Genomic DNA, 14296 nt, shown 5'->3' with positions numbered 1-14296 from the left:
AGTTCAAAATGATCTAGACAAATTGGAGAAATGGTCTGAGGTAAACCGGATGAAGTTCAATAAAGACAAATGCAAAGTGCTCCACTTAGGAAGGAACAATCAGTTTCACACATACAGACTGGGAAGAGACTGTCTAGGAAGGAGTATGGCAGAAAGAGATCTAGGGGTCATAGTGGACCACAAGCTAAATATGAGTCAACAGTGTGATACTGTTGCAAAAAAAGCAAACGTGATTCTGGGATGCATTAACAGGTGTGTTGTAAACAAGACACGAGAAGTCATTCTTCCGCTCTACTCTGCGCTGGTTAGGCCTCAACTGGAGTATTGTGTCCAGTTCTGGGCACCGCATTTCAAGAAAGATGTGGAGAAATTGGAGAGGGTCCAGAGAAGAGCAACAAGAATGATTAAAGGTCTTGAGAACATGACCTATGAAGGAAGGCTGAAAGAATTGGGTTTGTTTAGTTTGGAAAAGAGAAGACTGAGAGGGGACATGATAGCAGTTTTCAGGTATCTAAAAGGGTGTCATCAGGAGGAGGGAGAAAACTTGTTCACCTTAGCCTCTAATGATAGAACAAGAAGCAATGGGCTTAAACTGCAGCAAGGGAGATTTAGGTTGGACATTAGGAAAAAGTTCCTAACTGTCAGGGTAGTTAAACACTGGAATAAATTGCCTAGGGAGGTTGTGGAATCTCCATCTCTGGAGATATTTAAGAGTAGGTTAGATAAATGTCTATCAGGGATGGTCTAGACAGTATTTGGTCCTGCCATGAGGGCAGGGGACTGGACTCGATGACCTCTCGAGGTCCCTTCCAGTCATAGAGTCTATGAATCTATGCTGACGATGATAGTGCAACGGTGGCAGGTTTCCAATGAAATTCTAGTAGAATTTAGATTACTGGACTTGGAGGGTCAGTTTACATCAGCACCCATATTTTTGTATAAACATTCACATGTTGATGAGCATACAAGTGTCTCTGAACAGCTGGACTACCAAATCATAATAATCAATTATTATAACTACCCCTTGTTTCTACAGGGTCAGATGGTAGATGTGCTTGGCCCTTTACAGACAAAGTAAAGAGGCTGGGTCCCTGCTCTGAGTAGTTTACAAATCCAAGGACTGCATTGCACCAGACGGGGACAGCCCTATCTGTAGGGGACTCTGCCAAAGTGCTCCACCACATTTAGAACTCAGAGAAGTATCATGCAAAATATACTCCATGGTGCCCTGAGATAGGGTGTAATCTGCATCATCTTTAAAAATGGCACAACCTCTGCCTGTGTACCTGGCCTGCTAAGTACGCTGGGCCGAGCATAAAGACGCCATACCCCCACCTTTCCCAGTCTCCTTTTGGGCAATGTTCATCCCTGGTGTACACAGAGGGAGTCTCTGCGCTCTTGCACAGGTTCTGTGATTGTCTCTGGACTCTACATAAAGTCTTCTCCCACACACTGTGTACTAAAGACAATCCAACCCTAAATTGGACGGGCTGTAGCCTTAACATAGGCAAACAAAAGGATTAGGGACAATGAAATTAACACAACACCTGACAGGAGATTAATTGCTTATGCAATGTACAGATAGTGCTAGTTCCCCTTTTATTTTAATTAAGTTGTCTGAGAAATGGGGTGCAGCAGGAAAGTGCTGGGTTTTGGTTGGGGGATAAACACAGTTGCATGGCACATGGGCTCCGGGAGTTCATTTCCAGACCCAGGTGACAGTGTGAGAGAATACACAGGCAAGCAGAGTAATGGGAGACAAAAGGCCTTGGCACTGAAGGTAAGGAGTTGGAACGTATGAGATGTACTGCCACTGAGAGGCCTTTATCCCACCCAACTTCCTTTAGCAGGCCTGCAAATGACCTTAATTCTCCTCAAGGTCTCCTGGTCTCTTCCACTTTCTTCCTCCCCCAAACTATCTGCCTATCCTGACCAGATTCACGAGAGGCCCAAAAGACAGTGCTGACTTCCAGTCTGTCTTAATTGAATCTAGTCAGTATTCTACTCAAATTGATGTGATGCCTCTGTGTTAGCAGCTACATCTTCAGTCCCTTGATATACTCAGGCATTAAGTGAAATTCATAATAATTATAATAATAATTAATAATTCACTGTGTGCATTTTGCAGTCAGCTTTTGATATCTCACATGGTCTCACTGCCCAAAGTTCTAGGGCTAAAATAGAAACAAACATTTTCATTTTCACTCTGTATTCTCCTGATTTTTTTTTCTTCAAGTAAAAATACATTTGTAAAATAGCTCAGCATTTCTCCTGTGTTTTTCCTTTTTTTCTGCTTTAAGCATGTTAACTTAGAACCTGACAATCAAGCTACTGTACAGTTATTAGAAGAGACATTAATTAGGTTACTTAACAGAAGTCACCATTGGAGCAAACGTTAATGAGATGAAAACATAAGCTCTTCACTGTAACCGTTTATAATTGAAATTGTCCAGTGGACCCTTTTATACACATAGGACCCAATCAAATAATTTACAAAGAAAACTATTTTAATTGTATTTTAGAAGCTTATCCATTAATTTTGACATGGCAAGAATTTTTTTGGTGCATTATTCCTTTATGAACAGATGAAGCTTTTGTATATTTTCCAAGACATATGGTAGCTTTAAGGTATTTTAATAAATGGAGATTTATTTTCTACCTAGAGAACTGTCTGTTGTTTGTATATGGAAAACATGAGCCTAGATCTTGACGTTTGTTGAAGTTTATATCTAGGACCTAGATCTAGATTTACAAAGGTATTTAGGTACCAAAGATCAAAATAGGTTTCAATGGCTGTTAGATGCCTAAGTCTGATATACAGAGCAAGTTGGGTACCTATTTGCATTTGAAATGCCTAAATACCTTTATAAATCTGATCCCTAGTCTAAAACTTTACTGCCAGCCTCATCTCTAGAATGGGCTCGATTAACACCCTGGAGCTACACATACAAATGTTGGGGAAGTTTGGATGCATGTCCATGCCTTTTGACTTGGACCCATTTCTGTTTGTATCTAATCACAGCAACAAAGATTGGTGAGTATGGAACAGCTGACCATCTGTTGGTACAATTTCAAGAGGAGGAGAGGCAGGGCATCTCTGGGAGTCACTTCCCTTCAGTGTATGCCAGTGTGTTTATATGGCATCTGTAGGGCCCTACCAAATTCATGGCCATGAAAAATACATCACGGGCTGTGAAATCTGGTCTTCCCACCATGAAATGTGGTCTTTTGTGTGCGTTTACCTGTACTATACAGATTTCACGGTGGGGACCAATGTTCCACAAATTGGGGGTCCTGACCCAAAAGGGAGTTGCAGGGGGGTGGCAAGGTTATTTGAGGGGGATTGCGATATTGCCACCTTAACTTCTCTGCTGACTTTGGAGCTGGGCAGCCAGAGAGTGGCAGCTGTTGGCCAGGTGCCCAGCTCTAAAGGCAGGGCCCCATCAGCAGCACTGCAGAAGTAAAGGTGACAATATCATACCATGCCACCGTTATTTCTGCGCAGCTGCCTTAAGAGCTGGGTGGACGGAAAGTGGTGGCTTCTGACTGAGGGTCCAGCTCTGCAGAGCAACACAGAAGTAAGGGTCACAATACCATACCATGCCATCCTTACTTCTGTGCTGCTGCTGGAGCAGTACCACAACCCTCCTCTACAATAACCTTGCGGCCCCTCCCCGCCACCACACAACTCCTTTTTGGTTTACAGTTACACCACCATGAAATTTCAGATTTAAATAGCTGAAATAATGAAAGCAGCAAAGAATCCTGTGGCACCTTATAGACTAACAGACGTTTTGGAGCATGAGCTTTCGTGGGTGAATACATCTGATGAAAGCTCATGCTCCAAAACGTCTGTTAGTCTATAAGGTGCCACAGGATTCTTTGCTGCTTTTACAGATCCAGACTAACACGGCTACCCCTCTGATACTTGAAATAATGAAATTTATTATTTTTAAAATCCTATAACTGTGAAATTGACCAAAATGGACTGTGAATTTGTTAAGGCTCTAGGCATCTGTCCTGCTGAATCTGAAGACTTTCTTTCCTTTGATTGTACAACTGTTTTATTGCATATTGGGAGATGGGCTCCTGGTGATTTCTACTGTTCCATTTCCAGCATTCATTGAGCAATGATGCCTTTTAAAAACTGAGATACATTTTAAACTGTTTTCTTGGTGCAAAGATATATCAATGGAGTTTCCTCAGGGAGCTTCGAGAACATACAAGAAAATGTGGAGTGAGTTCTCTTCACAAATAGTTTTTTCTATTAAGATAGGACAGGGAAAGCAAACAACATGCCTTACCGCTTCGTGTTGCCATTTTCTCCATTGAGAGCTCTGGCAAAAGGGTGACAAAAGCTGACAGTGGGAGATACCTTGTAATTAAGAATATTGATGTGTGTTGAAATGCTGGAAAGTAGAGTGTGAGTAAGTGTCTGCAAAAGTGAATATTTCTAGCCTAATTTTGCTACAAACTACAGGTGTTACTAAAGTCAGTGGGAGGATCCCTATGCCTACCTACTAAGTCAGAATTTGGCTCTTTATAGAAAAATAAGCCTTTAAGGAATACACTGTACCTAGCTAATGGAAAATAGGGGTTTTTTTTCTTCAGCTACATGATTAGATTAGAGATAACATAATTTTGGTGAAGCATTTTTATTCTTGTGGTAAAATAGTCCTAGCACTGAAGTTTTGGCTCATTTACATTCCAGACATGAAATTGTATACAAAATTATTAGGCAGCAGTTTGAGGAACTACTTAAATGTTTTATTTTGTGAATTTAGTGAGAGATTTGAATCTTAGTTGTCAAAATTAAATATGCAATACATCTAGCTACTAAATAAATGTTAAAGAATCATTTAAACTCTACTGGACTGTGTAAAACCAACACTTACGTTCTCATCAATTTTGCATATCATGGTTGGGTTAATAAAAGCGCTGAAATCATAGCAAGTTAAGAGTCTGTGTTTGAATCTGGCTTTGCAATTCATCAAATGTAAAATTTTCTAGTTTGTTTTATTTTCATCTTTAAAGTGTTGGCTGGGTAACTGCATAGAGAGACGTTAATATGAAGTCAAGTCACACACAAAAATATCTCGCTCTGGCTCTCTTTGGCTTGTTTAACAAAAGTCCAGCTCTAACGTTTTCTACATTTTTGCAGTGGCAAAGACGTAGAGCAAAGATTGGGAACTGACTGGATAACTAGTTATTTGTGGCTTACTACTATGGTAGTTTAGTGGCTCTCTACTATGCAGGTGGTAATCTAGGACAGCAGAATATGATTGACAGAAAACTGTGGGCTGATAGGCACAGAGATTTGCTAGTTTGCCTCAGGCAACAGAACACTAGTACTAGCTTTGGATATTATGCAATTGCACAGTTTATTTTTAAAGGAAATTTGTACACGCTTTATTCATAAAAAGGGAACTTGTCCTTCCTTTGATAACTACAGATTGTCAGTATTTTACATGAAATCCATACATGAAGTATATCGATATTGATCATAAGCTCTTACCCATTCCTTGGTATTGAAACGTTGTAAGAATATACAAAGTTGCCATAATCTAATTGTTCATTCTCTTACTCTCTGTTTGATGGCACAGTCCTTCAGTGCATAGCTGGTGGGAGATAAAGGCATGCATTTCATGGTTCCTTCATTTACAGTAAAAAGTTCCACATCCCCCCACACCTGGTCTCTTGCATTCCCTTGTTGATTAGGTGGGCCACACACCAGCATTATTATTAAAGTGGATTGCCTTCAAGATAGCTTTTACATATGTCTAAAGTTGGGATTATTACAGTTTTTGCAACTATCAAGTAGTGATATCCTCTGGTGATGGAAGTAGAGCTGGGTGCATTTTTTTTTTAACAGTGAAAAATATGGTTTCAGGTGAACCAAAACATTTCACAAATTTGCATCCATTTCACTTAATTGTTTCAGTCTAAACATTTAGAATTTTCTGTTTGAAATCACTTTTCATTTAGAACTTTCTTTCAATTTTATTTAAAAAAAAATGAAAATGAAAAAGCTCCAAATCGAAGTGAAACTTTTGATTTACCTGAAAAGGGGGGCTGGGGAGGGATTCAAATTTTTGAAACTTCCAAAATAGCTGTAGAGAGAGGCCCTTTATTCCAAAACCAGAATACAGAGTTGGAATTTGGTTTTTAAAAAATAGAAAGTGGCCACATGCAAAGCCTGCTTGCTGAGCCTAGGTGTAAAGTGATCCCTGGAAAGGCACAACTTTACCTATGCTTTTCATGAAATTGAAATGCTATAAGTAAACAGAGTTTACAAGCAACAAATAGAGTGTTTAGGAACAGTGCCCCCATTCCACTCCCCTACTGTAATATCATTTCTGCACAACTGAGATACTGACAAAAAATGCTACCTTGGTAAAAAACATCTAGCTGTCCTGTGTATTGGAAGAAACTTCCCTCCCTTGCATCCCTCGATAGGAATATGTAGGCAAGGTAGAGGCACCAAATTTAAAAAGCAGTTTAATGAAATAACACTATCAAATGGCTCTTGTATTGGTGGTGCAGAGGAAGAAGAAAATCAACTATATTAAGAATTGTAGGGGTAGGGGTGTCTTGTCCTTCCCACTACTGCAATTTATTTAGTGTTAACTACACACTATACATGCAACCTGTTTAGAGCTTCAGTAGTCACTTTTTCAGACTTTTCCGATAGTTATGGCTAGCTATTATTTTCTTTTGTTTACCTCATGCTTGCATTTTTATCTACCTATCTTCTTTTCCAGTGCACTTCATACCACTCTAAGAGGCATCAGAATAAGGGAAGAGAGTTTGATATATAAACTATTAGAATATTCTCTTTTTATTCAATCTTCATACTTCACTTTGGCAGCAAGACAGTATAGCATTCTATTTACTCTGTGAAAGTATTCTCTTTACTTCACAAATAGCTAAAGATCATTTCAGTGGTGGGGGCTTCAAAATGTTTTACATAATTTGTGGCCTGACATTGTCCAGGTGCTGAGAAGCCACAGTTGAAACTGTGGGTGCTGAGTTCCTCTGAGAAATGAGACCACGTGCCCTTAGATGCAAGTACTGTATAATTTATTTCACTAGTGCTGGAAATGTTAGAATGGCATTGAGACACAAGAATGTTATTTACAATCAGAACTTTATGAAATGTTTTTATTTTCTCTATTTTATAGAACATGAAAAGCAGCGGTTATGCAAGAGCACAGATTATATGAATTTGCACTTCAAAGTGAAATGGTTTTATAATGAGTATGTGCGAGAACTCCCTGCCTTACAGGATGCAGTGCCCGAGTATTCTCTGTGAGTAGTGGGGAGAATTTCCCCTGAGTTTGTGCTCTGCTTGTTAAGCTTTCCTTTCTTTAAATATTTATCCATTATAACACTAAAAGCAGAGTGCATTTAAGCTAAGCAGCACTCATAAGCCTTTCTTTATACTCTGCACATATTTCCCCCTTAATTCTTTATTCTCGAAAATAAGTTATACCACATATTTTAAAAATTGTTAACCATTTCAGATTAATATGTTTATTCAACAATTGCATTTAATAGAAGGGCTTCACAAATGACAAAATCTTAAGGTCAGAGGATCCCAGGGGATGGCAGAAAATGTGGATATGGCAACAGTATTAGTTATTTGTCGTTATAGTCATTTCATGCCAAAACCTGGAGTAAGATACAGCACTAATGGGCAATAAGAGCAATACAAGTTTGTATTCCATATGACTAATTTTCTTCTGTTGCTTCTCTTTTCTTCTCTCTTGCTGCAGTTAATACACGCTTTCAGTCCTATGCTCTATCTTCATTCACATTCCTATGTCTTCTGATTTTTAGAATTCCAATAACTTGCCTTTGAAAGTTTGGGGGTCTGTCACTGGTTTCCATAGACCATAAATCCAAAACTCCAAATAAAATACACCACGACTGAGGTTTTACCAAAGTAAAACTACCTCCAGCTCATCCTATTGTTAGTAAGAATCCAAACGTATGCTAAAAACAAACAAACAAACAAAAAACCCCAAAACCGATGGAATCATTCTTGATAAAGGTCACTTTCTAATTATCAGAGAATAGAAGCTCACATGCTCATGCACCTTGATCTGTGCATGATGTTCCCAATCCTACTTGGTTGGGGAGGGAACAGAGGGGAAAAAGTTCATCTTTCTCCAGCCCCACAGAGATTCCTTAGAAAAGATAATACAGCCTCATTATCTTTGCTATTTGAGAGCCCCCATTGCAAGGACCTTAGGGGCAGACACAGCCTGAGGGCTACCTTAGTAATATGATTCCAAATGCTTCCAGGATGATTGCAAATGTTCACCCAGGGCTAGAACTGTTTGTCTCCTACACTTCCCCTATGTGCTACATGGTGATCCACAGGGTTTCTAGGCAAAGCTCATGGCCAATTCTGTGGCATTGACAAACTCCCAATAAATTAATAAGGAAGGCACTCCAGGAAAGAACCCTTACAGCTGTCTTTGCTCAGAATTATTTCCTATACTTTCAACTGTGGGAATGGGTTATGAGATCCCATATGTTTATCTACATATTCATAGAATCAGAAAATAAGGGTTGGAAGAGACCTCAGGAAGTCATCTAGTCCAACCCCCTGCTCAAAGCAGGACCAACCCCAACTACACCATCCCAGCTAGGGTTTTGTCAAGCCCGGCCTTAAAAACCTCTATGGATGGAGACTCCACCACCTCCCTAGGTAACCCATTCCAGTGCTTCACCACCCTCCTAGTGAAATAGTTTTTCCTAATATCCAACCTAAACTTCCCCCACTGCAACTTGAGACCATTACTCCTTGTTCTGTCATCTGCCACCCCTGAGAACAGCCGAGCTCCATCCTCTTTGGAACCCCTCTTCAGGTAGTTGAAGGCTGCTGTCAAATCCCCTGTCATTCTTCTCTCCTGCAGACTAAATAAGCCCTGTTCCCTCAGCCTCTCCTCAGGGGGACCAGTTTTTCTCTTAATTCATCACCCAATTTGAAGAACTCTAATCTCTGGACTTCATGTTTTAGTAAAACTAGATACAAGCATACTTGACTTTTTTGCTGTTCTTGTTAATCATTGAATCACTACTTAGATTTCAGAGCAATTCATAGTGAAACATAGTCAGGTGTGTGGGATTGTTGGAAGAAATCTGGAGCCTTCTTTCTGCATAGATTTGGCACCAAAGCATAAGCCATGTGCCCCAGCCCCCTAATCATTTCCATTGCCCTCTGCTGAACTCTCTCCAATTTTTCCAAATCCTTTTTGTGAGTGGGGGGGCCCAAACTGGAAGAAATACTCCAGATGTGGCCTCACCAGTGCTAAATAGAGGGAAATAATCATTTCCCTCGATCTGCTGGCAGTGCTCCTACTAATGCAGCCCATATGCTGGTTCTCTAGATATACACAAATTTGGTATTTATTTTAATGTTAGTAAGGAGCAAGCCCTTCGCCACAAAATGCACATACAACTCCCATTTATAGCAATTAGTGTTTTAGCAGAATTCATGCTTATGATGTGAAAGCAGTTAAATAACAAATAGTAATGCTATTTAATAATTAAAACTGGCCAAAATAAAAGGATCATATTTGCAATTCTAATACTGAGTGTGACATCTTTCAAAATTACATTTTTGCACCTGCCAAAACTGAGTTTATAATCCAAATCCAAAGCAAACCATATGCAGTAATGTATGAATGAAAAAACTATGGGGACATTTTAGAAGTCAGATCAAAATCTGAATGGTTAATATTATATATCATCACAATATTAAAATGCCTTAATGTCATAAAAAAGCAATAACTCTGTGTATATTCCAGAATAAAATGAATATTTTAAGGCAAATATGAAGCATTAATGGTTGTAATTTTTAGATGGTTTGAGCCTTTTGTCATTCAATGGTTGGATGAAAATGAAGATGTCTCAATGGAGTTTCTTCATGGAGCACTGGAAAGAGACAAAAAAGATGGAGTAAGTCCTTTTTATAAAAAAAATTATTATGGCAGGAAAGAGGTTTGGTATTACAATGTGCCATGCAGTATAGGTACTCCTTATGATGTGTCCTTATTAGATATCACACGCTATGCAGAGTCATTATTGGCCAGTACTTACCCTTTGTTGCTAACCCTATGGCCAGATTCCAACTCCTGAGTGATTTTTTACCTACCTGAGTTCCCCTTGCAATTGCAGAACTTATTAGTTGCTTGCTCTACACTAGGGCTTAGTGTTGCTTTGCACTGCCCAGCAGCTGCTATGTTTAATCTGTGAGTGGCAGGCTTTCAGAGGTTCCTTTCTACAGTTTCTATTGGTTTATACAGAACTTTCAGATGAGCACTCTTTTGGATGAATATTTTTATAGAAAAATATCTTTATCATACGTTTATTGATGCAGTGCAATGATAAAAAATATTACTACAGAAATGCCATATTAATATAATAGTAGCATTCTCCAGTTAGGAGAGGGAGTATCTACACTTATTAAATTCAAGTCTCATAAGCTGCACATGACACGTTTCCATAAGATCATATTGCTGTCAGACAATAAGTTAACTACCCTCTCTTAGAACTGGAAGGGAGCCTAACGGGTTATGCAGTCCAGCCCCCTGCCTTCTCTAGCAGGACCAAGCACTGATTTTGCCCCAGATCCCTAAGTGGCCCCCTCAAGAATTGAACTCATAACCCTGGGTTTAGCAGACCAATGCTCAAACCACTGAGATATCCCTTCAGTGGAAGCAAGATTCCATGCCACATATTTTGTGCAGAGATTCAGGTACAACTCCAAAGAAGGCTAAATACTTATGTCCTAGTCCTGAAATGCAGCCCTGTAGCACAGTCTCCTTGGAATGCTAATGAAGCCAGTGAGACTCCACACAGGTATAAGTGTCTACAGGAGTGTCCACACAGGTATAGGTGTCTACACTAGCAGATGCCAATGCAGGACTTTTGCTGTAGTTTTGTAAAGCTCCATCTTGTTCCCAAAAGAAAAGAACACACAAAATCACTGTCTGTGTTATACACTGTAAAAGTGCAAGCAATTTTTTTTTAATTTCCGTTTTTCTGGCTCTAGGATGGATTTAAAGTGTTAGAAATTCAATGAATACTGTTGTATTGTCAGAAAGTGGGTTTGCAAATGTTAACTCATTTTAATTGGGGTTTTTGTTCCCTCCCCCTCTTTATTCTCCTCTAGTTCCAGCAAACATCAGATCATGCCCTTTTCTCTTGCTCTGTGGTAGATGTCTTCACACAACTCAATCAAAGCTTCGAGATTATCAAGAAACTGGAGTGCCCTAATCCTGAAGCACTGTCTCATTTGATGAGAAGATTTGCGAAGGTAGATTAAAATCAATGCATCTTGACCAAGTTTCAGAGAAAGCAACATTCTGTTGTCATTGTGCTTAAAAACATTCTAATGTTATTTAGAACCCATATTCCCTGTTGCGGACCAGGATCCTTAGAGAAATTGTTTTGTTTTTATTCTTGGGGAATGACCAGTTTTTCTCTTAATTCATCACCCAATTTGAAGAACTCTAATCTCTGGACTTCATGTTTTAGTAAAACTAGATACAAGCATACTTGACTTTTTTGCTGTTCTTGTTAATCATTGAATCACTACTTAGATTTCAGAGCAATTCATAGTGAAACATAGTCAGGTGTGTGGGATTGTTGGAAGAAAACTGGAGCCTTCTTTCTGCATAGATTTGGCACCAAAGCATAGTTGGCTGAAATCCCTCCAGAGTGTGTTTGTTTGTTTCTTGCTCTGCCACCTCATCAGCATGTTGGTCCTGCTGATGGATAGTTTGCCCTGTTAGACTGTTTTGGAAGCTTGGTGAATTTATGAGCTTTTCTGATAGACCCAGTGCGGCTAGTTCATCTCTTGTTCTTTGATGTCACTTAAAATCAACGATTTTCCATTTTCTGTGGATTGCTAAAGAATACATTGAAAAAAGTGCTGATCTCTGTGAGATCTTATGTGCTGCCTTCTCTTTCTCCATTTTAAGGTTTCACCACAGATAAATACTTCCTGCTTAAGGTCTATCAGCCAGGATTTCTCAACTTACTTTATTGTACAATATTTCTAGCTATACAGTATCCTTCCAACATTTTGAGCCAGATCCTTGGCCCCTGCTAAGACCTTTTTGAATCTTCAGAGCAACTTAAAAGGACCTAAACCAGTCCTAAAAGGGTTTCTAAAGATTCCCCAGAATAGGGATGTCCTAAGCTGGTGTAAAGCAGGCATAGCTGACTTTATACCACTTACTCCCCCCAGCTCTGATATAAGGGGAATGGGGAATGCATGATAGGAATGTGTTGGGACAGGAGGACCAAAGCAAGAACCCCAGGTTTGGAGAGAGGAAAATTTACTTTGAGCCACCTTACCGCACCCCAATGGCATCAATCATCAGCTCAGCACGGAAGAGAATATGACCTTCTGTACTTGTTAAAGCAATACCATAGAATTGCCGGATCACAAAGGTCGTCAGGGGCCAGAGGCAGTACTATGACAAAGACCCTCATTTCCAACTGATCCCCCCAGGATCTACAGGGCTTGGGAGCAGGTCCTGTGGCCTATTTGGCAGTGCATGATGAGGGGAGGAACTCTAGGAGGGAATTGTCATAGGTCTTTCCTCCCCAGGGCTCTCAGCTGTGGGCTTTGCTTTGGAAGGGGACCAGAGAACTGGACCAGGATTCAGGAGACTTAGATGCTATTCTCAGTTTCTAAATCCAACTGCCACTGCATTGTTAGGTGACCTTGGGCAAGTCATTTCGCTGCTCTGTGCCTCAGTTTCCCCATCTGTAAAATTGGGGTAATAATGGTTGTCTCCTTTGTGAAGCACTTTGAGATCTGTTGATGAAAAGCACTATACAAGAGCTAGATATTCTTATTCATTATGTTTCTCAAAATACCATAAGTGATTAAGCTGTGTCATGTGCTATTCACCTGCTATTTTTTTGTTTGTTTGTTAACCTAAGGTTATTTCTCGGTTCTGTGGTCTGAGTCACAAGTTTTAGACCATAGACATGTTTATTTTTCTGAATGCCAAGGTTTAAACATATTTTTCTTTTGAAAATAGACTCCACTGCTGAGACCTTGCATGTCAAGTTCTAACCTTCTGAGGGTATCAACAGCTGAGTTTACAGGGTTCTCCCTTAAAGACTTGCCAGTTACCTTAGTTAATTCAATAATATCACCTGAGCATTTACAGTATTTCTCTTAATTCTCAGAATAATAACTACAAGGAGGTAGAGGTAATAGTGCTAATACAGGGTGATCACTGTATATATGCCTGAAAAGCAGTGTTTGTTGTAGAGCCTTAACTATAGTTATAATAAACCTATCTGGAAAATGTGGTGCTGCATGCAAGTGAAATATCACACTTCAGGTAGAGGCCAAAAGTAATTTTCTCTATCATATTTGAAGACAAGTTTGAACAGCTGGGGGTGGATCAGCCACCTGTTTTTTCTAGGGTTTAGTAATCTGTTGTTTGATAAGCTTGCACATTTTGTTAGGCCAACTTTCTACTTGGATTGCCACATTCTTTTGCAAGCTTTAGAATTCCATTACAATGCCAAGGGCTATGAAACAGTTTGTATTTACGCATAGTTCTGTGCTTTCATCACAACTTTTCTCAGTCTGTAAACAATGTATATATTCATGTGATTGTTGAGGATTAAGTTCACATTGCTGGGGTTTAAACATTGCTGCTTTGGTTCTTATTTGTCCATTATATTTTAATCTGTAGGTCGTTACCCTGCAGCAGTGTTTCCCAAACTTGGGATACTGCTTGTGTAGGGAAAGCCCCTGGCGGGCCGGGCTGGTTTGTTTACCTGCTGTGTCTGCAGTTCCGGCTGATCACAGCTCCCACTGGCCGCAGTTCACTGCTCCAGGCCAATGGGAGCTGCTGCAAGTGGTGGCCAATACGTCCCTCAGCCCGCGCCACTTCCAACAGCTCCCATTGGCTTGGAGCAGCGAACCGTGGCCAGTGGGAGCTGCGATCGACTGAACCTTAGTATATGTCGCACAATGCACAAACTAGAATCCCTCAATGTTCTTACTTCTCAGTGTCAGTTTAACTAAATGCAAAGTGTTTCTGTTATAGAAAATTACATTCCATTAAAAAACAAACATTATCCATTGTGAAGGGATTTAAAATGTGATGTGATGGGGCAAGGCCAGATGGCTACAGTAAAGTACTGAGGAACAGATATGTTAGCCTCAGGCTAAACAAATCCCTAGTACCATGGTAACCAAATGGCAGTTGCTTCAGGTTAATTAAGGCACCTAGGGCCAATTAAGATC

At 39.9% G+C, this 14296-nt stretch overlaps 1 protein-coding gene across 1 annotated transcript in view; it reads left to right on the top strand.

Annotated features, from left to right (window-relative positions):
- Positions 1 to 14296, top strand: part of UNC13C (unc-13 homolog C) — a 421885-nt gene that overhangs the window by 316145 nt on the left and 91444 nt on the right. Inside the window, exons 20-22 of the mRNA XM_032796690.2 lie at positions 7182 to 7308; positions 9873 to 9969; positions 11186 to 11329. Coding sequence (XP_032652581.1) covers positions 7182 to 7308; positions 9873 to 9969; positions 11186 to 11329 — 368 coding nt within the window. The remainder of the gene's footprint in view (positions 1 to 7181; positions 7309 to 9872; positions 9970 to 11185; positions 11330 to 14296) is intronic.

The sequence above is a fragment of the Chelonoidis abingdonii genome, chromosome 9 (genome assembly GCF_003597395.2).
Source record: "Chelonoidis abingdonii isolate Lonesome George chromosome 9, CheloAbing_2.0, whole genome shotgun sequence".
NCBI lineage: Eukaryota > Metazoa > Chordata > Testudines > Testudinidae > Chelonoidis > Chelonoidis abingdonii.
The sequence above is the reverse complement of the archived record's forward strand: the minus strand, read 5'-3'. Positions and strand labels throughout refer to the sequence as shown.